The sequence below is a fragment of the Corylus avellana genome, chromosome 7 (assembly GCF_965113065.1).
Source record: "Corylus avellana chromosome 7, dhCorAvel1.hap1.2, whole genome shotgun sequence".
Taxonomy (NCBI): Eukaryota; Viridiplantae; Streptophyta; class Magnoliopsida; order Fagales; family Betulaceae; genus Corylus; species Corylus avellana.
This window is the reverse complement of record NC_142496.1, coordinates 24636900-24660594: the sequence shown is the minus strand read 5'-3', so window position 1 is coordinate 24660594 and position 23695 is coordinate 24636900. Positions and strand designations below refer to the sequence as shown.

The 23695-nt window shown below is 36.7% G+C and overlaps 4 protein-coding genes across 4 annotated transcripts; 1 reads left to right on the top strand and 3 right to left on the bottom strand.

Moving 5' to 3' along the window:
- Positions 1-265: 265 nt before the first annotated feature.
- LOC132184081 (uncharacterized) lies at positions 266-9029 on the bottom strand. Its single transcript, XM_059597570.2, has 6 exons — positions 8506-9029; positions 3117-4164; positions 2427-3035; positions 1713-2333; positions 901-1605; positions 266-808 (listed from the first exon to the last, which is right to left on the bottom strand). Exons 1-6 carry the CDS (start codon positions 9018-9020, stop codon positions 266-268), a joined length of 4041 nt encoding a protein of 1346 aa, XP_059453553.2. The 5' UTR covers positions 9021-9029.
- A 4128-nt stretch (positions 9030-13157) lies between these two features.
- LOC132184082 (TMV resistance protein N) lies at positions 13158-14223 on the bottom strand (the record flags this gene model as incomplete). Its single annotated transcript, XM_088518590.1, is given in 2 exon segments — positions 13158-13412; positions 13414-14223. Coding segments are annotated over 2 exon segments (867 nt in total), but the record flags the coding sequence as incomplete, so codon positions are not given.
- Positions 14224-18344: 4121 nt separating this feature from the next.
- On the bottom strand, positions 18345-18863 carry LOC148584712 (toll/interleukin-1 receptor-like protein). Its single transcript, XM_088518589.1, has one exon. It carries the CDS (start codon positions 18861-18863, stop codon positions 18345-18347), a length of 519 nt encoding a protein of 172 aa, XP_088374715.1.
- Positions 18864-20270: 1407 nt separating this feature from the next.
- Positions 20271-22318, top strand: LOC148584711 (uncharacterized). The gene is made up of 4 exons (XM_088518588.1): positions 20271-21510; positions 21556-21910; positions 21959-22157; positions 22258-22318. The coding sequence occupies exons 1-4, from the start codon at positions 20611-20613 to the stop codon at positions 22316-22318; spliced, it is 1515 nt and encodes a 504-aa protein (XP_088374714.1). The 5' UTR covers positions 20271-20610.
- Positions 22319-23695: the final 1377 nt, after the last annotated feature.

The following is a 23695-nucleotide window of genomic DNA, read 5'->3' as shown; positions in this document are numbered from 1 at the left end:
GTGTCAACCAATCAAAATACCGACATTTTTTTTCTGTAAAAATGATGAGTTTCCTTCAATAGACTTAATGACAAAATCTAGAGGAATAGATGACTTACGATAAGTGAAGAAATGGAAGAGCCCCAAAGGTAAGAAAAGCAGTAGCCCAAGGTTAGGAGAGATTATTGTACGATTCTTTGGCCCTTGTCTTCAAGCCTGGGATCATCAGTGCTGCTGGTTGTACTGCGCTCACCTGATTTGTCTTTCGTCTTTTCATTGGCAATCGTTAATTGATGACCGACATTCCGCCATCCCCGGCTTGGCTTAACTGCCTTATTATTTCCTTAAACTCTATTTCTTCATTCTCGTACAAAAGATGGAACCCACACTTCTGCACGGTCAAGCCCAGTAAATCGGTGCCAATTGAAGCCTCAATGAAACTGCTATGATTCAACCAGTTTGGAAACGACCCACGTGGTATATAAGACAGCCAAATGAATCCGCCTAGCCGTAACAACATGAGATCTTCTTTAGTGAGGAAATACATGTGGTCCATATGGACATGTCCCAAACCACAAATATCGGTTTCCAATTCACAAATGATTAAGTCACAAGGAGATGATAAATCTCGATTGTTAACAATGGTAGTCCCATGCTCCTCGACTGAAAAAGAAACACAGAGAGCAAGTCCCATCCAAGTACAATCATCGTACAAATTTGGAGGCAGATCAGAGATTGTCACTAGGTGCTTATTACTCTGATAGTTGAACCAGTCCAGAATTTCATTTGGAGGAAAACAAAAATTATAGACAAGGCGTCGATCGAAGTCCTGTAAAATAGAAATATTGTGTATGATGAGTGATCATAGTGAAAGAATGGGAGAGGCAATCAAATACTCATAACTCATAGTTTCTTAATTACCGGCAGGTTACTTTGGTTGTGCGGATCATTTTTGCCCTCGTCTTTAAGCTTGGGATTAAGGGATCCTCTGGGTCTTGCAAGGTGAGAAACCTCATCAGAGATGCTGGTTGTAATGGGCTCAACTGCTTTGTCCTCCTGGTTTGGCTTAACCGTCTTTTCATTGGCAATATTTGATTGATGAATAACATCACGGGTTTTAGACAAAGAGGACATGTAGTGACTTACTGTTTCCTTAAACTCTCTCTCTTCGTTCTCATACAAAAGACGGAACCCACACTTGTGCAAGGTCAATCCTGGAATATCGGTGGCAATTGAAGCCTCAATGAAATTGCTATGAATCAACCAGTTTGGAAAGGACCCACGTGGTATATAAGACAGCCACATGAATCCACCTAGTCGTAACAGCATGAGATCTTCTTTAGTGGGGCAATACTTATGCAGAAGTTCCAGACTACCAATAGCGGTTTCCAACAGAAAAATAAGCTGGTTGCAAGGAACTTGCGAGTCCAGATTGTCAACAATGGTAGTCCCATGCTCTTGGAGTGAGAAAGAAACACAAAGAGCAAGTCCCTTCCAAGAGGGATCATCATACAAATTTGGTGGTAGATAGATTATCACTTGGGGCTTATCACTCCGATGGCTGAACCATTCCAGAATTTCATTTGGCGGGAAACAAGAGTCGTAGACAAGGCATGGATCAAAGTCCTGTAAAATAGAAATAATGTGTATGATGAGTGAGAGTGAAAGAAAGGGGGAGGAAATAGTACCTTTGTGGCAAATCGAATACTCATAACTCATAGTTTCTTAATTACCGGCAGGTTGCATTGATTACGAGGTCTTATTGATGCTTTATTGTGAAGATCCTCATTAGAGCCAAGTCTTTCAGGGTGAGTGTCCTCATCATTAAAGGTGTTACTTGTACTCGCCTTTCCCTCATTCTCATGGTTATTAGAGAACGAGGACTTGCAGAGTCTTATTATTTCCCTAAACTTCACCTCGTCATTTTGGTACAAAAGTTGTAGTCCACACTTGTGAACCGTCAAGCTTGGGCAATTACTAAATAAAACCTCAATGGAACTGCATCGATTCAACCACTTTGGAAACCACCCACTTGGTATATAAGACAACCACATGAATCCATCTAACTTCAACAAGTTGAGATCTTCTTCAAGGAGGCAATAGCTATAGGGGCACCCTAGACCAAAAGTACCATTTTGAGATACAAACCCAAAGCGACAATGAACTTGTGAATCTGGACTGCCAAAGAGGACTGAAAAAGAGGCAAACAGAGCAAGTCCCGTCCACGTAGGATCATCGTACAAATTTGGAGGAAGAGAGATTCTAACTTTAGGCCCGTCACTCTTATGGCTGAACCAATCTAGAATTTCACTTTGAGGAAAACAAGAATTATAAAGAAGGTGTCGATGGAAGTCCTGCAAAACAGAAATATATTGTGTCTAATGAGTGAGAGTACTGAGAGAAAGAGGGAGAGTTAATAGAAGTATTTTTGCAGAGTTGATGCTTACTTCAATGCAATTCATAGGTATTAGGGGTCGGTTTTGCTTTGGCCTCTTATTTCTTTTTTCTTGATCAGCCATAAATTGACTCGCAGAATCCGAATGCTCAGAAATCAAGGCGTTGCATTGTTTTAGATTTTGCTCAAATTGTACCTGATCATTCTGGTACAAAAGACGAAGCGCACATACCTGCACCATCACACCTGGCCAATCACTTACAAATGAAGCTGAAATGAAGCTGCACTGGCGCAACATATTCTTAAGTAACTCCCTCGGTATGTAGGATATCCAAATGAATCCACCTATATTATTTAACCACATGATTTCTACTTTACTAGTGACACAACCAATGACCTGATCATTGTCCATACGACCTACAATCGTTCGGAATTGACAATATAGGAACTGCGGAATTTCTGAAACCAAATTGTCAAGGAAGGTTTTTGGATCCCCGTGAAATGAAACACATAGAGTGAGCCCCATCCAAGTGTTATCATTGTACAAATTTGGTGGTATGTCAATTGTCACTGAGTGCCTGAAACTCGGATGACTGAACCACTCTTGGGTTATTTTACTTGGAGGGAAGCAACTATTATATAAGAAGAGCGGATTAAATTCCTGTAACATAGAAATACAACATCCAATTAGAGAGAGAGAGAGAGAGATGACTGCAAGGGTGTGGATCATCAGAATTCTTACCAGGGGGCCCGTTTTGTAGAATCCATCGGGAGGGTGTGGATCCTCATAAGAGCCATCGGGAGGGTGTGGGTCCTCATAAGAGCCACCAGTTCGCCGGACTTCCTCATGATGGACCAAATCGTCAACATACGAGGTCATCATTTGTACGAGTACTGTACATTTAAAATCTTCCATGTTTCGCTGGTATACTAGATTGACCCCACACTCCAGCAGTAAAGACAATGGGAATTTAACCTTATCATCGTTTGTCTTGATTCTAAGTGCTGTTTGAGTTCTCTCATTAGAAAGTTGAGCACTTTCTCTTAGTCTTTCCAGCTCAGCTTTCCATAGATCTCTTGGTATATCATGCAGGGAGGAACCCAATTTTTTAAGAGCTAGAGGATGGCCGTCAGCATGACTTACAAAATCATTGCATATATCCAATAAATCATTTTCACAAAGGGGTTTGTTGAAGGCTTGTTGACTAAAGAGCTGCAGAGCATTAGATGCATCCAGTTTTTTAGCCTCGTATACATTTTTCTTTCTGCATTTTTTCTGCAACAAAAACTCATCTTCAGTGGTTATGATGATTCTACTCCCCGGGCCAAACCAATTAGGACACCCGGCTAATTTTTCCAACTTTTCTTCATCCACATCATCAACAACAATAATAACCCTTTTGTTACGTAGTCTAAGACTTGTCTTGTTGATTGCCTTAAGCTCATCCCATCTTGCTATTTCGCTTTTCAACTTCATATCCCAAAGGAGTTGATCTTGTGAATCACCTAAATCATTTTTTTTAACATCTCTGAGAAAGCTGCTAGCCTGAAATTGATGACGGATCCTTTCAAAAACAACTTCTGCCAGAGTTGTCTTGCCGATTCCACTCTTCCCACATATCCCTATAAAGCGAACATCATCCTTCGGCTCCATATCTATATACAAATTCACAAATTCCTCAACACGAGACTCCATTCCAACATGTTTGTCCTTATAAACACTTTCGATTGTATCATTCAACTCACTAGATATTTTTTCAACAAATCTTTGGATGAGCTGTGACTCAAACCTGTAAGATAGATAGAACGAAAAATCTTTTGGTGAGTCAAAGCAAACAAACGCAAACCCATAGGAGATATGTAAATGTTGTTATTTTACTTGTTCACCTTGAAAAAGAAAGTTGAACAATTCAACTTGATAACGTATTTGAGCTTGATTTGCTTGGTGAAATTCTAAGATGCATCTAAAAATGAATCATGCGCTCATAAAATTGAAGAAAAAAGTAATTTTTTTGATAAGAACTTAAGGGTCCTAAATGAAAACCAGGAAATAAATAAAACAAACGGGAGAAAAAAGAAGGGATAATCACTTGGAGGGGATCAAACCTTCAATTTATACCTCTGGCAATTGTATTTTCCTTGATGGTTTAGCTGTAAGACCTTTACACGCTTATATAGAAGGGGTTCTTATAATAGAAAGGAAATATTATGCCATTATGAGAACAAAATCAGAATATTGGCTAATCATGAAAATATTTCGCAAATAATATCGGAATATTATGCTAATAAGATGGGAAATATTTTAAGAATATTTGGTTTTCTAACATCTCTCATCCTCAAGCAAGGACAGAACTAGAAGTTCAATTTTAAGGGGGGGAAAATCTAGGGGCCAAAATAAGAAGAAGAAAAAAAAAAAAAAAAAAAACCTAAATTATTTTTTTCTAACAAATTTAAAAATTAAAACCTATTTTTAATAATTTTGCTTATAGGTGGGGGCCCCGCCAACCCCCCCTTAAATCTTTCCATCAAGTTTGATTATTAAATAATTCAAGAAGAGGAATGCTATATTTTCCAAAAGCTTTTTCCAAAATTTGCTTCCCAAATGATGCATCACAATCCTATGAGATGGTGACATATTTCTCAAAATAATAGATTAAATAAGATAGTGACACATCATTTGGGGAGCAAATTTTGAAGAAAAATTTTGACTAGTGTAGCATTTCTCATTCAAGAAAGCAGGCATTTAAGGTCTCGTACAATTCCCACATTGAATCTTTCCTTGGTAAATGGGCCCACTAGATGAGAACATCAGCAACTGCCTGATTATTGTGCCTGACAAACTGAAAATAAAAAATTGCAGCAGGCTGAAAATGCAAGTCTCTTATAGAAACAATTTCAGGTAGTTGTTGCTAAGGAAGGATTTATTTGCTTCGATTCTTCATGAGACAAGAGACATGGAAGACCAAATGTATCTTGGACTTTGAAGGTAGACCAAGGCGGTAGATGACATGACAAACTCTTTCTAACACCTTATATGGGCCATAGGTGGAGAAAGCTTCAAGGATGACTAAACATTGATGGAAACCTGCCGGTAAGGTTGCAACCTAAGGAAAACACAATCTCCAGCTTATTCTTGTTCACTACGATGTTTGTCAATCTATTGCTTCATACGAGCTTATGTAGCAATCAGATTGTCCTTAAGAAGCTGTAAGATTCAAGTTTTGTCCAGGAGGGCACAGTCTGCTTAATCGACAGATGAGGAACCTATGATGCAAGTAGAAATGGCAGATAGATCTCGGCTGTATACTCCTCTGAAAAGAGACACTTTAGTAGTTGAGCGATAGGTGGTATTATACCAGCACTTTGCCCATGGAAGCCATCATGGCCACTCCCTGGGTTTTTTATTTCCCGTAGAGCATTGTAGATAGTTCACCATGAACCAATTCACAACTTCAGTTTGTCCATCCATTTACGGATGATAAGATGTGCTCATCTTTAATTGTCTTCCTTTTGAAAAACTCTTGCCAAAAGTTAGAAGTGAAAACTTTATCTTGATCACTCACGATAGATTGGGGAATCCCATGCAACTTGACAATATTGTCATCAAATATTTGAGCAATGGTGGATATAGTATATGAATGTGTTACTGCACAAAAATGAGCATACTTTGTAAGATGGTCCAAGGCCTTAAGGATAGTAGCTTTACCTTGAAAGGCTGGTAATCGTCCACAAAGTGCATAGATATGACAATCCATGCCAGTGACACCCTATACAATTAGTCTCACATTAGGAAGATGTATTGCCCAGATTAAGTGGGTGATTATAAAAGTGCTTGAGTTGCTAAGTCTCACATTAGTACCTTACTATGTGAAATTGAGCTTTATAAGTAATTTTAGATAGCTCCAATTGTAACTTGATTAGTTTTTTTGGAGTGTTAACGCACATGTGGCTTACGCTTTTGTTGGATCGTTAGAAATAGTATTAGAGTAACCTAGTAACATTATGTAACACTAAGACATTGCATGGCGTGGACCCTGACGAAGACATCAAGGTTTGAGTGAGAGAGATTTTAGCACCCTAGAAAGTTAGACTCACATTAGGAAGATATATTGCTCAAATTGAGTGGGTGGATTATAAAGGTGCTCATGAGAGCTAAATCCCACATTGGTTCCTTATGATGTGAGACTAAGCTTTATAAGTTATTCTATGGAGCTTCAATTGTAAGTACTTAACTAGTCTTCTTGGAGTAATAGGGCAAATGTAGCTAGCGCTTTCAAGGCTTGCTACCATTCTCCTTTTTTTTTATGATGGGAAACCCTACACAGGCAAGGCCACTTCGTGTCTCATACGCGTGTAACGTATCCCCACCACATGGATCGACTAAATCTAGCTTTCGCCAAGAGTGTGGCCCTAAGGAGTTGTTTGTACTCAAGGGGATTCAAACCTTAGACTTTGATGGTTATACCACCAAAGCCTAAGGCCTTCATCATCACCATTTCTCCTTTCTGGCACTGAAAAATCTCACATTCAGCAACAAAATCACTTGATTTCCGTCTTCATTCCTTTCCAATAAAACAATTGAGAAATGTGTCTATAACAGCTAAGACAAGTCACCCTTTGTACTGTAGGTGATCTGAGTTTGGGATCTTCTTATTGCTCCACTTTTATTTGCTTGAGGGTAGCACATGCTGAAATGGAAACGTCGAGGATGTTTGAGCGCTCAGGAATGTGACATAATGAGTTTGCAACCAAATTTGAAGACCTTATTTCTTGTACACAATTTCATAGTTGTACCCCAACAACTTTGTAACCAATTTCTGTTGCTCCATGGATGAAATCCTCTACTTTAACAGATCCTTCAAGTTATTGTGATCAATGCAAATTTGGAAGGTGTAGGCCGATTAAATATGGTCTTTGTTAGAATATTTGATATTATTCTAAGTTGATTTATTTTCTTATGTATTCAAGGGTTTAGTCTAGGGTTTCTTGCCCGCTACTCGTTCTCTCTCTATAAATAGAGTTATGTAACATGGTTTATCACAAAAGACAATATATACTACTCAATACAATGTAGTCCTTAAGTACTTCCACTCTCTCTCTCTTCTCTCTCCTTTATCCCTCACTTCAGTATATTTAACAGTCTTCATGGGTAACTACATGGACAATAGCTAACATCTCTTTGTCATACATTCACATAGACATGTTCAGGTGAGATGTGAGGATAGCACCTTACACAAAAGGCGAGTGGTTGACATCTAGCATTAGTATGGCTCTAATGCCCACACGCAAAGCGTCACACTCAATGACAAATGTCTTGCTGAAATTAGGTAGGGTAAGGACATGTATAATTGACTAATTCAGTTTAAGCTTAGTGAAGGTCTGTACTTCAGCATCACTCCACTGGAAGACATCGATCCTTCTTTAGTAAGGTCATTGAGGGTGCGCTTATCTTACCATAGTCCTTCACAAATTTGTGATAAGAGCGTGTCAAGCCCAAGAATCCCGCAAAGCTTTAATTGTTCTTGGAACATGCCAGCTTACCATCGCTTGGATCTTGGAGGGATAAAATCTTTGTATTGATTATGTTTACAACTTTCATAATATTTGGTGATTGATTAGGTGGTAAATGAATTTAATTAAATTTCGCATCAATATTGAAAATATTTATTCAATCCCCCTTTTATGTGTTGTTAGGAACTTAGGAATCATCTGCTTAATTTTACTTGTTAGAGTTTGTGATAGTGTGGGTGCTCAGGAAACATAAAAAATATCTTGTGCAGGTAATGGCTGTAAAGATGATATTCGTTTTTTAAAGTGAAGAACTTTTATTTTTGTCTGATACTTCTCTTAAAGGATTCTGAGTAATATACATTTTTTTCCCTAATTTTTGGGTATATGTTTGGTTATCAGAGTACACTATATAATTATCTGAATTTGTCTCTCAACGTAATTTGTAAATTTCACCTAAACCTCGATCATCTACGTCCTTTAAACCTTGAAACTTGAACTAGTGGCAACTTTTTCTTAATCAAGCAATAATATATATTTAGAGTACTAGGAGTCTATTTTGCAGTCAGAAAAAGAAGAAAAACAAAAGTCTCACTAGCTAGAAGAAGATCAGTAAATCTTACTCATCCTTTAAATGGTGTCCTCTGAGATCGACCACTTCTCTCAAAGCATGTCTCCAACTTTGCACCATCTCTATGTTCTCCTTGAAACGTTCGACATGTTCAGCAAATTCAGCTGCAAAAGTCCCCTCCTTCAGATGCCGCAAATGATTAGGTTCCACGTGGTAGAAAATGGGCAAAACTCTCATCCTTCCCGCGTCCCTGCATTCAACGATCTTTGCAAGTTCTTCCAAGCGCCGAGTGGAAGATGCATAATGTTGTGAGAAAATGACGAATGCTATCCTCGATTTCTCGATTGCATTCAAGACTTCCGGCGAAATGGGTTTTCCTCTATCAAGTCCTTCATTGTCCCTAAAGGTTATAATCCCTTTATCAGAAGCCAAAGCGTGATAGAGATGGTCGGTAAAATTATTGCGGGTGTCATCTCCGAAACTGAGGAAAACTTCGTATTCAGAACACGAAGAGGAAAGAGATGATGGGGAATTTTGAATATTGCTGGTGGAAGCCATGGGACACATAGCAAAGCTTCTTGACTATAGATAAATGGATCATGAGCGAAAGTCACGGGCAGAAGCACGCATTTATACTTCAGATTAACACGTTAACGCGCCTTTGGGGAATCACAAAAAAAAAAAAAAAAAAAAAAAAAAAAAAAAAAAGGATAAATATTTTTTTCCAACGCCGTTTAACAATTTTATTTTTTTCCTTTTCGATATCGTTTTGTATAACATATGGTACCTTGGTAACGGCTAAAAACGGAGATGGTATCTTTATCTAACTTATATTCAAAATTTGACAAAAATCAACGTTAATACTCCTAAAAAAAATTGACATGTGTTCATATACTTAATTAAAAATTTTATAAAAATATTAAAACTAAAATGAGTGAAAACATTACAAAATTAAATTAACAAAACATTAAAAAATTAAAAATATTTTTTTAATTTAATTTTTTTTATGTTCTTAATCATTTTAGTTTAATTTTTTTTTTAATTAGGTATATGGACACATGTCGATTTTTTAGGAGTGCTGGCGTGGATTTCTGTCAAATTTTAGACGAAAGTTAGACGGAGGTACCATCTCCATTTCTAGTCATTACTGAGGTACCATCTGTAATACAAAATGAAACTGAATAAGTAAAAAATAAAGTTATAAAACCACGTTGGGCAAAAAAGTATTTTACCCTTATGATAATGAACTTTCAATTTTTTGCAATGTCCTCTCTCCGTTAGAATTTTTTAAATCTTATCAAAATTCTCAAAATACTTATTGATGTAGTATGACATTTACCTATATTTTTGGTGAAAACGAAAATATGAAAAATGTCAAAAATAATATTAGAGCAGTGCAGCTCGATCAGAATTTTACCCGTTTTTAGATAATAGAATTACAAGTCTATGGAGTTTATCTTTCTTTTAAGCCTGCGGGCTTGTTTTGTCCTTTGGTCAGAAGCGTCTTCTAATTGTTGTTACCAAGTCTTCCACTCATCACCTTTTTTTTATTATTAAAAAATTGTAATGATTCGGGCATAGGTATTTTTGCAAATTCTGTTAAATCCTAACACCTTAATTTTTGCAATTTTTTATTTTATTTTATTTTATTATAATAAAGAATATGAGTATTTTAGGAATTTTGATATGATTTAGTAGATCATGCTAATAAATGGAAGACATTGCGAAAAATTGAAATTCAAAACAGGTGGAAGTTAATGGAGTTAAGTGAAGTATCCCAAACTTTTATTTATTTATTTATTTTTTTATTCTCTTGTTTGTTTTTGGGAAGAGAATAACTTCAATCATGTCATGGTGTAAACGGAGTGTTTTGCACCCTTGAATAGGAAACATAAACCTAAGCTTGAAACACCAAAAAATAATGGGAAAATTACAGTTTACCTCCCCAAAGTTGACAGCGTTTTTCAATTCGAACATCAAAGTTTCAATTTTTGCAATCCACCCTCACAAAGTTCCAATTTTTTTTTCAATTCGACCAATATTATCCAAAAATTCTCATATTGCCCCTGATTTTTATTTTTATGAAACAAAAAAATTAAAAAATAAAATAAAAAAATTGGGGGTGCAAAAATGGCCAGATGGCCAAAGGGGTGGTTATGGACACCCATAAATTTTTTTATAAAAAAATTTTTTTTAAAAAAAATTATGGACAATATGGGAAGTTTTGGATACAATTGGTCAAATTGCAAAAATTTGAAACTTTGAGGGAGTGAATTGCAAAAATTGAAACTTTGGTGTTCGAATTGAAAAACGCTGTCAACTTTGGGGGGTAAACTGTAATTTTTCCAAAAATAATATAACCCTTCACATTAAATAATATTATGAAAAAATTACACTTTACCCCCCTAAAGTTGGCAGCGATTTTCAATTCGAACCCTAAAGTTTTAAATTTTGCAATCCACCCCCACAAAATTTCAATTTTTTTCAATTTAGCTATTCTATCAATCAAAGTCGCTTTGACTGACAGAACAATGATCACGTGCGACGCACGCACGTGATCACTTTTGGTTTTTTTTTCTTTCCTAAAATGCCCCCCATCCCTGTTGCAAAATACTCTCCCCACTTTCTCCTTTTCTTTCATTTCTTCTATCTCCTCCTTCCTCCTTATATTCTTATCCTCTCACCCTTGCTTTGCAACGAAACCAGAGTTAGAAAACAGAGAGAACGTGAGAGTGAGGGAGGGAGAGAACAGGAGTGTGAGAGATGCTGAGAGATAGAGGGCAAAGAGAGATGACTGAGAGTGAGACTGAGATGGATAGTAAGAGAGGAAGACGATGATATTCACGGAGAAGAGAGAGAGAGAGAGAGAGAGCTCCGCCTGTGGCCATGGCTACGCCGTTGGTGGCTGGGCAACCCAGCTCCGGCGATTAGTAAACCTAAAACATTCCAGTAGGTAAAATCAATTGGGTATTATAGTTCTTGATGGAATGGGTTTTGAATTGTGCTTATTGGGCTGATTTTATGGAGAAATCATGAAACAATCATAATCCGATCCAATTGAAGGTCCAAATCCATCTTCCGTTGGGGTCTCAATCAGTTGATTTGACCATCAATTCCAAGAAACTACAACCGGGGAAAAAATCCCCATATTGGGAGTAAAACCTAACCCTAACTACGCTATCTCTTAAATTCCAACCAAATTAAGATCATTGAAGCAAAATGGACATAAAATCTTGTATAAACAGTCACGATTCCATACCGGTTTGGTTTGATTGAGTAAAAACAAAAAGGAAAAGGCGAAAACGGGTATTAGGGTTTGACTTGCGTTGGCGTTTGATTTTTCACCTGAGGGTATTTTGCAACAGGATGGGGACATTTGGGGAAAAAAAAAAAACAAAAGTGATCACATGTGTCGCACATGGTCACTGTTCCATCAGTCAAAGCGGCTTTGACTGACAGAATGGCTGAATTGAAAAAAATTGAAACTTTGTAAGGGTAGATTGCAAAAATTAAAATTTTGGGGTTCGAATTAAAAATTACTGTCAACTGTGGGGATAAAGTATAATTTTCTCTAATATTATTCTCTTAACAAAATATCTTATATATAAAATATCAATCGACAAAACCACCAACAAAATCATTAGAGCCGCCATCTTGATTAGTTTTGGAGACTCCATAGTCGGGGATGGAGGTGGGTTGGACCAAAGACATGAGGAAAGTTTCTTCTTAAATCTTAGAGTGAAAGAGTGGCAATGTGGGAAAGGAATAGAAGCAAAATAAATGGAGGAGACATGCTGTGCGGAGGATTCAAAAAAAAAAAAAAAAAATGGAGGAAAACAATGAGACCTTAGCTAATTTCTTTTCTTCGTTTACTGTATTTGATGTTTAACACTTGGATTAATAAATATATTTTCATGATTACGAATGACTATTTTTTTTATTAGGCTTAGGATAAAGTATAATATTTTTATTATGCGTCTTTTTTAAGAATTTGGAAGGAGTATACATATGAACATAAAAGAAAAAAAAAAATTATCTCTAGCCATTATTACTTAAGTACTACAATTAAATAACTAAAATTTTTAATGTCTTTGAAATTGTGGAACCCTCACAATATACCTAAATGAAGAGTGTTGGAAAGCGTTTTTGATATGTTGTTTTGTCACGTTCAAGTTGACTAATGAAGAATCAGAGACTTATTTATAGATAGGCCAAGACCCTTATTCATAACTAACGGTCTATTTCTTCCATCAAGAGAGACAATTTTTCTATGAAACACTTAGGAAAACAACCTTTCATCGAAGTAGTTATTTATATATTTAATTACCTAAAAGTTTTAGTTCAATAAAAACTTTTTTAATATAATATATGTAGCATGTGAGCCGCCCTAAATCTTCTTCTAGGAGGTGAGTTCTGACATTTTTGACATTCTTAAAATTATATTAAATGCTCTTCTGAATTTTGTGAGTACTTTTTATTTAAGAAAACTATAATGCTGAAATTTTTTTAATTCATTACAATTTTTAATTAAATGTTTACTTTGTTTGATATACTATAATTCAAAAAAAAAAAAAAAAAAAAAAATAGAGAAGCAAAATAGATAAGCCTTTGGGAGAAAACTAGAAGTCGGAAGACGACCAAATAGCGCAACTAATATTATTCAGCAATAACTGCCAAATACAATACAATAGAAAATAAAAATAAAAATAAAAATAGAAAACTAAGTTTAAATAGAATAAGGACTAAACCCTTTCACAGCCCACTAAAATAACATAAACGGTCTGAAACTAAATAACAAAAGAAATAAAATGCGAAAAATAATAAAAATAGCTTATAAAGATATAGCACTCAATGATGGACAGAGTCATCCTCCGACCTCGACATCGATACACTTTCTGTTAATCAGATACCAAGAGCTGTTTGAGTTGTGTCATTAGGAAGTTCAATACTTCCTCTTAAGTCTTTCCAGCTCAGGTTTCCATAGATCTCCTGGTATATCATGCATGAAGGAACCCAATTTTTTAAGCTCTAGAGGATGGCCGTCAGCATAACTTACAAAATCATTGCATATATTCAATAAATCTTCTTCACAAGGGGGTTCATTGAAGGCTTCTCGAATAAAGAGCTCCAGAGCATCAGATGCATTCAATTTTTTAACCTGGTATACATTTTTCTCTCCACATTTCTTCTCCAACATACCCTTATCTTCAGTAGTTAAGATGATTCTACTTCCTGGGCCAAACCAATTATGGCGCCCTACTAATTTTTCCAACTTTTCTTCATCCACATCATCAACAACAATAATAACTCTTTTGTTACGTAGTCTAAGACTTGTCGTGTTGATTGCCTTAAGCTCATCCCATCTTGGTATTTCACTTTTCAACTTCATATCCCGGAGGAGTTGATCTTGTGAATCACCTAAATCACGTCTTTTGACATTTCTGAGAAAGCTGCTAGCTTGAAATTGATGACGGATCCTTTCAAAAACAACTTCTGCAAGAGTTGTCTTGCCGATTCCACTCATCCCACATATCCCTATAAACCGAACATCATTTGACGCCATATCTATATACGATTTCACAATTTTCTCAACACAAGACTCTATTCCAACATATTTGTCCTTATAAACACTTTCGAGTGTATCATTCAACTCGCTAGATATTTCTTCAACAAATTTGCGGATGAACTCTGACTCTGGCCTATAAGACAGATAGAATGAAAATCTTTTGGTGAGGTAACACAAACCAAATGGAGATATGTAAATATTGTTATTTTACTTGTTCATCTTAAAAAAGAAAGCTGTACTATTCAACTTGATAACACAGTTGAGCTATAAGATGCATGTATCTACAAATGAATTATGTGTTCAGAAAATTGGAAAAAAGAAAGAAGCAAACAAACAAAGAAAGAAAAGAACTAGATAGGACCTTCAAGTCCTAATCAAATGAAAATCAGAAAATAAATAAAACAAATGAGAGAAATAAGGGATGATCACTAAGGGATTGGACCTCCAATTTATACCTCTAGCAATTGTATTTTCCTTGATCGTTTGGCCGTATGACCTCTACATGCTTATATAGAGGGGATTACAGCTTATAATAGAAAGGAAATATTATGCTATTATGAGAATAAAATCAGAATATTAGCTAATCATGAAAATATTACTCGAATAATATCGTAATATTACGCTAATCAAATGGGAAATATTTGAGAATATTTGGTTTCCTAACATCTTCGACCCTTAAAAAAAGATTATTCAGTTTTATTAGTACGTATCAAATTGTCTATCACATAGTTTACCACATAACCAGAAGTTTATTAAAAGTCATCTGTGAAAACTTTGCATACGTGGCTGTCTAGTAAACATTTGTGATGAGATAGTTTTTAATACAAAAGATGGCTCAATATATAAATGTTCAGTTTACTTGAACTTGTTGAGTCGTAGACTCATCTTTCCACTAAAATTGTGATAATTTTGTGATGAGATAGTTTTTAATACAAAGATGGCTCAATTTATTAATGTTCAGTTTACTTGAACTTGTTGAGTCGTGGACTCATCTTTCCACTTACAAAATTGTGATTATTTTATAGATGTAGTTAGTGGCGAAGGCAAGGGGGTTTTAGGGGGGCATATAACCCCTAAAAAATCTCCCTACCTAGGTACACTTTTTTCTTATGACCCCTATCAACAACTGGTATGCCCCTCTCAGCGAATCTTGAGGGCAAATGCCCCCTTACTAAAGGTTGAAGTCTGAAGAAGAAGAAGATGATGCAGTTGCAGATAAGGATTAGCAGAAACAAAGATTGAAGATGACAAAAAAGGCACCGTTTTAAGTACCTCAAAACGCTCCACTAAAGCTCTGGAAAAAAAAAAAGAGACCCTCTAACACGCATTGTCACCCAAAAAAAGAAAGAAGACAAAAGTACTAAAAGAAGAATGGCAAGTGCTGCACGCAAGTCAAGGAAAAAAAACAAAAAAAAAAAAAGTAGGACAAGTCTCACAAAAAACAGACAAAAAAATCATTTTTTTAATATTTAAAAAAAAATAAAAAAAATGCCCCCTTTGGGTAGATATTCTGGCTCCGCCAGTAGTTGAAGAGGAAGAAGAGGATGCGGACTAGTGTGAATGTCCCTACTATTGTGCATGAGGTTGATGGGAAGCCTTTGTTTTTGGAAGGGCTAACTTACTTTAAGTCAGTTGTAGAAATTCCAGTAATTTTTTATACTTGTATTTTAGTCGGTCACTTATGGCAGTTTGTTATATACAGTATGATGTTAGTGTTAATATTGTAAATAACCCTGTAAGTATTTGATCAGCCGCTTGTGGCAGTTTTCAGAGACTATATATATAATGTTAGGTTTAAATTTAGATGGTTGGTTAATTTATATTTTTGGGAAGATCTCTGATGTCAAAAGAAAAATAAAATTTTTCTGCTATGAAAGCTACATTCATATAATGGTGTCACATGAGAATTTAGATAATCCCAATTACGGCTTGCATCAAAAGTTGGGGTGCTACATTGGCATTAAGTTGTGGATCCTATTGTTTCATTGGAGATTGTAGTGTGGAGCTAGACTTGGTGTTAGGTGCCATTAGGTTTCTGATGCTTGTGTTACAATGTTCTAATGCACTTGGGTAACGGATCTTGTATTGCTTGACTTGTTTGCTTGTATTGCATGCACTTTAGGTAACTCGAATAGCTAATGCGAAATTTGTTTATGATCTTTGGAGATATAGAAATGATGTAAAATTAAGTAACGGATTGTATTCTGAAGAAATTTTTTTACAGAAAATATGTTGGGAGGTGAGGACTCGAATTGTGGGTAAGGAGAAGTTTAAAGGAAGTGAAGACAATGTTGCCTTTTGTACTAACTGGGGAAATTTTTTTTTAAGTTCTGGTTTAGTATTTTCTTGCGAGTTGGTGAAGTAGCTGGTTTAAGCTACTATTGGGTTTCTTCTGATCTGTTCTGTTGGTTGGTTGGCTGGATTTGCATGGAATAACCCTGGGGTCTAGTTTTGTTTTGAGTTCTGCAGAGATGGTTTAGAAGCTGAGGAGTTCTGTTTTCCTTCTTCTGCTTGGTTCGGATTGATTGGTTAATTTGCTGGCAGGTTTGGCTGATATAGATATGTGGGGTCTGGTTTGTTTTGGACTCTGCAGTCTATGGTGTAGCAATTATTGAGGAATGCTGGTTGTTTCTCTTCAGCTTTCGTCTGTGCTGGCTGCAGAATTGTCTTGCTGTGTTGTAGTTGAGTTGTGCTGGTTTTTTTGGAGATAATAACAGATTTGAGTTTTCTGCCGATGTGGTCTTTTACTTGACTGGGTTTGGCTGGTATTGACCAAAGACCAAAAAAACACAAAAACACAAAAGAACAAACATATAAATTCCATGTCTGTCAATTTCTGCACCAGGAATAGTTTTGGGGGTCTGGTTGTTACTTATTTTTTTTTTTTTTTTGGCTTCTGCAGATTTGGAGTAGCAAGTAAGGAGTGCTGGGTTTCTACTTCAGCTTTCGTGAGGTGATGCTGCTTTGGCTGCAGGGTTTTGATTTCCTGTGGTGTAATTACTGGTTTGTAAAGATGTTTGATCCTGTTGTTTCATTCTTTGGGATTGTAGTTGTTTCCAGTTTATGGTTAGGTTGATGTACAGTGGTTAATCTCAGAAGATTGAGATTTGTGATTGTATAGTTTGTTTTGTTGTGAGGCTGCTTTGTACAAGATTCTTGATAGCAGTTCTTCATAGATTAATGATCGAATGTTGTTGGGAGTACTACTTATCTGAGAAAACTATTGTGTTTGACAAATTTTTTATTCTTTATGCTATTTGAATATATCAAATGTTTACTTCGTTTGAATGTTATCTTGGACATTACATTTATGCTTGTTGAAGGGTTCTTCAAAAGTGCGTGTTCTTTCAATCATGAAAAACACTTGTTCAAAAACTAGATTGTGTAATACTAATACTATCCCCAATATTAGAATCTTATTTGTTCCCTGTTCGTCGACAGAGTTGCAATGAAAAACAAAATCTTAATATATCTAATTTGTTATCAGACAATAAATAAATAAATCTTGTGCAGGTAATAGCTGTAAAGAGTGTTAGAAATGGGTCTTGGACCTAACTCAACCCAAAAGCTAGCTCATGAGTTGAGGTTTCCCCTCAACTTATAAATGGACAATTTCCTTAATACCCAGGCAATGTGGGACTTCCAACACACCCCCTCACGTGTGGCGGGAGGACATCCAAGCCAACACGTGCGACAATGGGTGACGGTGGGCCACAGCCAATTAATTGGGTTAAGCTTTGATACCATGTTAGAAATGGGTCTTGGGCCTAACTCAACTCAAAAGCTAAATGGCCAATCTCCTTAATACCCAGGCAATGTGGGACTTCCAACACGCCCCCTCACGTGTGGCGGGAGGACATCCAAGCCAACACGTGCGACAATGGGTGACGGTGGGCCACAGCCAATTAATTGGGTTAAGCTCTGATACCATGTTAGAAATGGGTCTTGGGCCTAACTTAACTCAAAAGCTAAATGGCCAATCTCCTTAATACCCAGGCAATGTGGGACTTCCAACACGCCCCCTCACGTGTGGCGGGAGGACATCCAAGCCAACACGTGCGACAATGGGTGACGGTGGGCCACAGCCAATTAATTGGGTTAGGCTTTGATACCATGTTAAAAATGGGTCTTGGACCTAACTCAACCCAAAAGCTAGATCATGAGTTGAGGTTTCCCCTCAACTTATAAATGGACAATTTCCTTAATACCCAGGCAATGTGGGACTTCCAACAAAGAGGATATTGATTTTTTGAAAGATCAGTAAAATCTTATTTTGTAAAACTCCAAATAATTCATTCACTATATAGAAGAAGATCAGTAAAATCTTACTCATCCTTTAAAGGGTATCCGCTGAGGTCGGCGACTCTTGTCAAAGCATCTCTCCACCTTTGCACCTTCTCTTCTATGTTCTCCTTGGAACATTTGTGATCATGTTTAGCAAAGTTCTCTGCAAAAGCCCCCAACAGTTGCTGCAAATCACTAGGATCCACGTGGTAGAAAATGGGCATAACTGTCATCCTTCCCGCGTTCATGCATTCAACAATCTTTGCAAGTTCTTCCAAGCACCGAGTGGAAGATGCATACTTTTCTGACAAAATGATGACGGCTGTCCTCGAATTCTCGATTGTATTCAAGAGTTCCGGCGAGATAGGTTTTCCTGTATCAGGTCCTTCCTTGTCCCTAAAAGTTAGAATCCCTTTATCAGAGGAAAGAGCGTGAAAGAGATGGTCGGTAAAAGCCTTGAGGGTGTCACCTCCGAAACTGAGGAAAACTTCGTATTCCCACCGGTGTTCAGAACAAGAAGATGATGGGGAATTTTGAATATTGCTGGTGGAGTCTGCCATGGGACACTCGGCAAAGCTTCTTGATTAGAGGTAAATGGATCTTGATCGGAAGTCCACGGACAGAAGCATGCATTTATACTTCAGATTAACGCGTTAACGCGTCTTTGGGAAATCACAGAAAACAAAAAAAAAATCAAACAATTTTATTTCTGTTCTTTTCTTGTTTGTCTTTGGGAAATTGGTCGACTGTCGACTGTCGAGTGACTCGAGTCAATGCGTTTCTTTAGAACGGATCCGGCTTAACTACGGCTGTAATTTAAGCTTAAGCAAACGGTTAAGATCGAGCATCTTAAAAAAGTTACTTACTTTTAACTTTTACCCGGTCAGTCAATTTAGTTTAACCATGGTTTAGTACTAAGAGTGATCTATTTTCGCTCTCCGATCTGTCTCTCTCTTTTTGTGCACTGCAGCCTGCAGGTGTGCCTTCTGGCTTTGTACTTTCTTTTCTCCTCCTTCCCTTGTCATGGAAACAGTATGTACTTTGGACTTCAGCCACCAGCATGCGCGGTGTGCCATGGCCCTCTTCTTTGGACAAATTTCTGTCAAATTGATTTAGAATAAATTTCTTGAGAGTGTCATTCAATTTTTTTAGGTTTTTAAAAAATTAATGTTTAAGTTCATAGATTAATGAAATGATAATAAATAATCGTTAAAATATTTTTAAAAAAAATATGTGTAAGAGATAACACTTAACACGTATTAGATTAAGTTGAAGAAAATTTCTTCAAAACTAATCTAGTAAAAATAGATAGGCCAATAGCAATAGTCTCTTTCCAAATAAGGTTTCATTGTGGTTGCCACTCAACTTTATGGTATCTTCGTTGAGATATTGGAGTTTTTGGATCGTCAAGGGTTGGTTTTTGTTTTTTTAATTTATTTTTATGAAGGTTCAAGGGTTGTCTTTTTGGTTTTGTTAACAACTGTTCTGCTATTTCTTTTGCAAATTGGCTTGCGTGTAGAATTTCTCCCATTATGATATAGGATAGCTTTCAGGCAACGTTCAAGTGGTGCCTTTTGACAGTTCGAGCAGCCGCCCAAAAACGACGATGCGAATAGATTACACTGCTCGAGTGCTGCTCGACGAGCGCTCGAGTGGTGGCATGAGCTGGAGCAACAGCATTCTCCGCTGGCTCAAGCAGAGCCGAAGCAAAATGCTTCGCTCAAGTGGAGCATCAATAGAAAACACCCCTGGACAATAAAGCTTGAGCAGATTTGGATATCTGAACGCATATGAAAACTTTTTTTCCTGATTGATCACAATTCCAAATTAATCTTAGCATTAATATTCCCAAATTAGATTAGGACTTGGGAAACCAAACGCATGAGTTCTTAGCTCTTCACCCAAAAAAGAAAACGTTTTTAAGATGAAGCAGAAGGGTGAAAACATAACAACCATTTTAACACGTGTATAAACTAAATAAACTAGCTTTTCTGTTGAGTAAGTTAGTTAGTTTTTAAGTTCAAGTTGTTAAACTGTTTTCACAGTTTCAGTTGCTTCATTGGAAGCTTGTATATAAGCTTTCTTGCTTCTGCTTGTAATTCATGCGAGTTTATTATGATAATGAAGAACTTCTCTTCTTCTCTGCTCCATCTACTTGCTCCTTCTTTCTTCTTCTCCTTTTGTTCTTCTTCCACATAGAATATGCTCTGTTTTCCTCTTGATTCTATTCATTCTTGAATAGTTTGACATGGTATCAAAGCCATAATCACAAACTGTGATTTCTTTGCATATTCTGGTCCATCTCCAATGGCAGATTGTTCACCATCTTCCGCTCATGCAAACATTCCATCTGAATTTTCACCAAACATTTCCCCTGTATTCTCTGCTTCACTGGCAGAAAATCAACCACACAACCATAATCTTTCTAACAATCCTTTCTTTGATCCTTTCGAAAATACTCGTCCCATTGATCCATCTAGCCCACTCTTTCTTCAAAGTGGTGATAATCCTGGACTTTTATTGGTTCCTCAGCCACTCACAGGAGAGAATTATAGCACTTGGAGCCGTGCTATGCTTGTTGCTTTGAGTGCAAAGAACAAGTTGTGTTTCATTGATGGTTCACTGCCAAAACCATCCATTTTTGAGAGTTATTACCATGCATGGGTTCGTTGTAATGATCTTGTAGTTTCATGGATCTTGAACTCAGTTTCCAAAGAAATCTATCCTACTGTGATTTACATCACTTCTTCCGAAGATATGTGGCTGGATCTCAAAGATAGATATTCTCAAAGGAATGGTCCTCGGATTTTTCAGTTGCAGAAAGATATTTCAGTGGTTGCTCAGGAGAATTCCACTGTAAGTCAGTACTATACTCGCATCAAAACTCTTTGGGAAGAATTAAATAATTACAGGCCTATCTCTATGTGCAATTGCTGCCATTGTGGTCATATGCAATCTATTCTTGAAATCTTTAATCAAGAACGTGTCTTACAGTTTTTGATGGGCTTGAATGATTCTTTTTCTGCTGTTAGAGCTCAGATTCTATTAACATCTCCTCTTCCTTCAATTAATAAGGTTTTTTCTCTTATCATTCAAGAAGAAAAACAAAGAGAAATATGTGTGAGTTCCATTAGTCATGATACTTCCTCTGCCTTCATGACTAAATCAACCTTGTCCAAACCTTCTCCTTCAATTCATCCTGAACCTGTTGCATATATGACCAAAACTTCACCAGGGCCTAGGTTTTTTAAGCAAAACTATAGGAGAGATCGTCCCATGTGTTCACATTGTGGAGTAGCTGGTCACACCATTGAAAAATGCTACAAAATTCATGGTTATCCACCTGGTTTTAAGCTCACTCGAACCAGACCAGTGTCATATTCAGCCAATCAAGTGCAATTGCAAGGAACTGACCTTAGTGGTCCTATTTCTCATCCTCCTCAGTTGAGCAATTCCATTCAGTTGAATAATTCTTCTCAGTTGAGCAGTCCTCAGTTGAGTGGTAATCAGTTGTCCATGATTTCTGCTCAATGTCAACAACTGATGAATCTACTAAATCAGCATCAATACCCTCAATCATCTGCCAACTCTGTTGTTGGTAATTCAGGTATACTCAATCCTAAGTATTCTGTTTTTTCTGCATATGTTAATATAGCTTCTCATTCAAAACAGAAAAATAAATCTTGGATTATCGACACTGGAGCAACTGATCACATGATCAGTTGTTCATCTATGTTTACCACCATCACTGCTACTGTATCCACTCATGTTAAACTACCTAATGGTTCCATAGCTACTGTCACACACATTGGTACTGTTACAATTTCAGAAACTCTTACACTAACTGGAGTTTTGTGTGTTCCTTCTTTCACTTTCAATTTGATTTCAGCTAGTAAACTCATAAAGTCATTACATTGTTGCCTTATATTTCTTGCTGGATATTGTTTTATACAGAGTTTACACAATTGGAGAACGATTGGGGTGGGTGAAGAAGTTGCTGGTTTGTTCTATTTGATGCAAGCAAACAAGGTTTCAGCCAATGCATCTGTTTCAGTTCCTTGTATTCCTTCTTTTGTCAAACATTTGTCTTTTAATTCCATAAAGGACCCCTCATGTGATCTGTGGCATTACAGATTGGGGCATCCTTCTCAGTCTAGAATAAGGTTGATACAAAATATTGTTCCCTCTATTTCTTGTAAACAAGATTCGGTTTGTCCAATTTGTCCATTGGCTAAACAACACAAATTACCATTTCCTGTTAGTAGTTCTTTTTCAAAGTCTGCTTTTGATTTACTTCATTGTGATGTATGGGGTCCTATGGCCACCAATTCCCTTAATGGATCCAGATTTTTTCTCACCATTGTAGATGATTACACACGGTTCACTTGGGTCCATTTGATGCAACATAAGTCTCAAACTTCTTCCATCATACAATCCTTTTCTAATATGGTTCAAACTCAGTTTCAAACTAAAATCAAATGCATCAGATCCGACAATGGTACTGAATTTCACATGAGAGACTTCTTTTCTGCCCAAGGCATTATTCATCAACTAAGTTGTGTAGAAACCCCACAACAAAATTCTGTGGTTGAAAGAAAACATCAACATCTTTTGAATGTAGCTAGATCCTTAAGATTTCAGTCCAACCTTCCTTTATTTTTTTGGGCAGATTGTGTTTTAACTGCTGCTCATATTATCAATAGAATTCCAACACCTCTTTTATCCAATAAATCTTCACATGAACTATTATTTTCTGTTGTGCCATCTTATTCACACCTCAAAGTGTTTGGATGTTTAGCTTATGTTTCAACTTTGTCTAGAAATAGAACAAAGTTTGATCCAAGAGCTACACCTTGCATTTTCATAGGTTATCCATATGGCATGAAAGGACATAAGTTTTATAATCTTCATACTCATTCTGTTTTCATTTCTCGAAATGCCATATTTCATGAAACCATATTTCCTTATGCTTCTTCTCTAGGTCATTCCTCACCTTCAATGCATATGCATGATACTGTTTCCCCTTCTATTTCTTTTCCAATGCCTCCTGACACAGAATTCTTTGATTCCATACCATCAAACATCCAACCACCTCCTATTGTTCCATCACCAAACCACAATTCTGCAGATACATTATCTTCCCATTCTGATTCTGCAGACATTATTTTACCTATTCATTCTAAATCTGCAGAAATCTTCACTTCTCCTTCTGCAGACACAACTTCACATTCTGATTCTGCAAACAACTCATTTTCTCCTTCTGCAGACACCATTTTCCAGGTTCCTAGTTCTGCACCTTCTCCTATTCTTAGAAGGTCAGATAGGATCAAACACAAACCTAGTTACTTGCAAGATTATCATTGTAAACTGGTTTCTACTTGTTCACCTCAAT

Excerpts from the sequence above, each read along its gene's own strand:
- LOC148584712 (XM_088518589.1), bottom strand. The coding sequence starts at position 18,863 with ATGGCAGACTCCACCAGCAATATTCAAAATTCCCCATCATCTTCTTGT.
- LOC132184081 (XM_059597570.2), bottom strand. The coding sequence starts at position 9,020 with ATGTGTCCCATGGCTTCCACCAGCAATATTCAAAATTCCCCATCATCT. Across the intron at positions 3,036-3,116 it reads TCTACAAAACGGGCCCCCTG|GAATTTAATCCGCTCTTCTT; the intron begins GTAAGAATTCTG and ends TCTATGTTACAG. Across the intron at positions 809-900 it reads ACAACCAAAGTAACCTGCCG|GACTTCGATCGACGCCTTGT; the intron begins GTAATTAAGAAA and ends TCTATTTTACAG.
- LOC148584711 (XM_088518588.1), top strand. The coding sequence starts at position 20,611 with ATGGCAGATTGTTCACCATCTTCCGCTCATGCAAACATTCCATCTGAA. Across the intron at positions 21,511-21,555 it reads CTTCAATTCATCCTGAACCT|CAAAACTATAGGAGAGATCG; the intron begins GTTGCATATATG and ends AGGTTTTTTAAG. Across the intron at positions 22,158-22,257 it reads CTTACACTAACTGGAGTTTT|AGTTTACACAATTGGAGAAC; the intron begins GTGTGTTCCTTC and ends TGTTTTATACAG.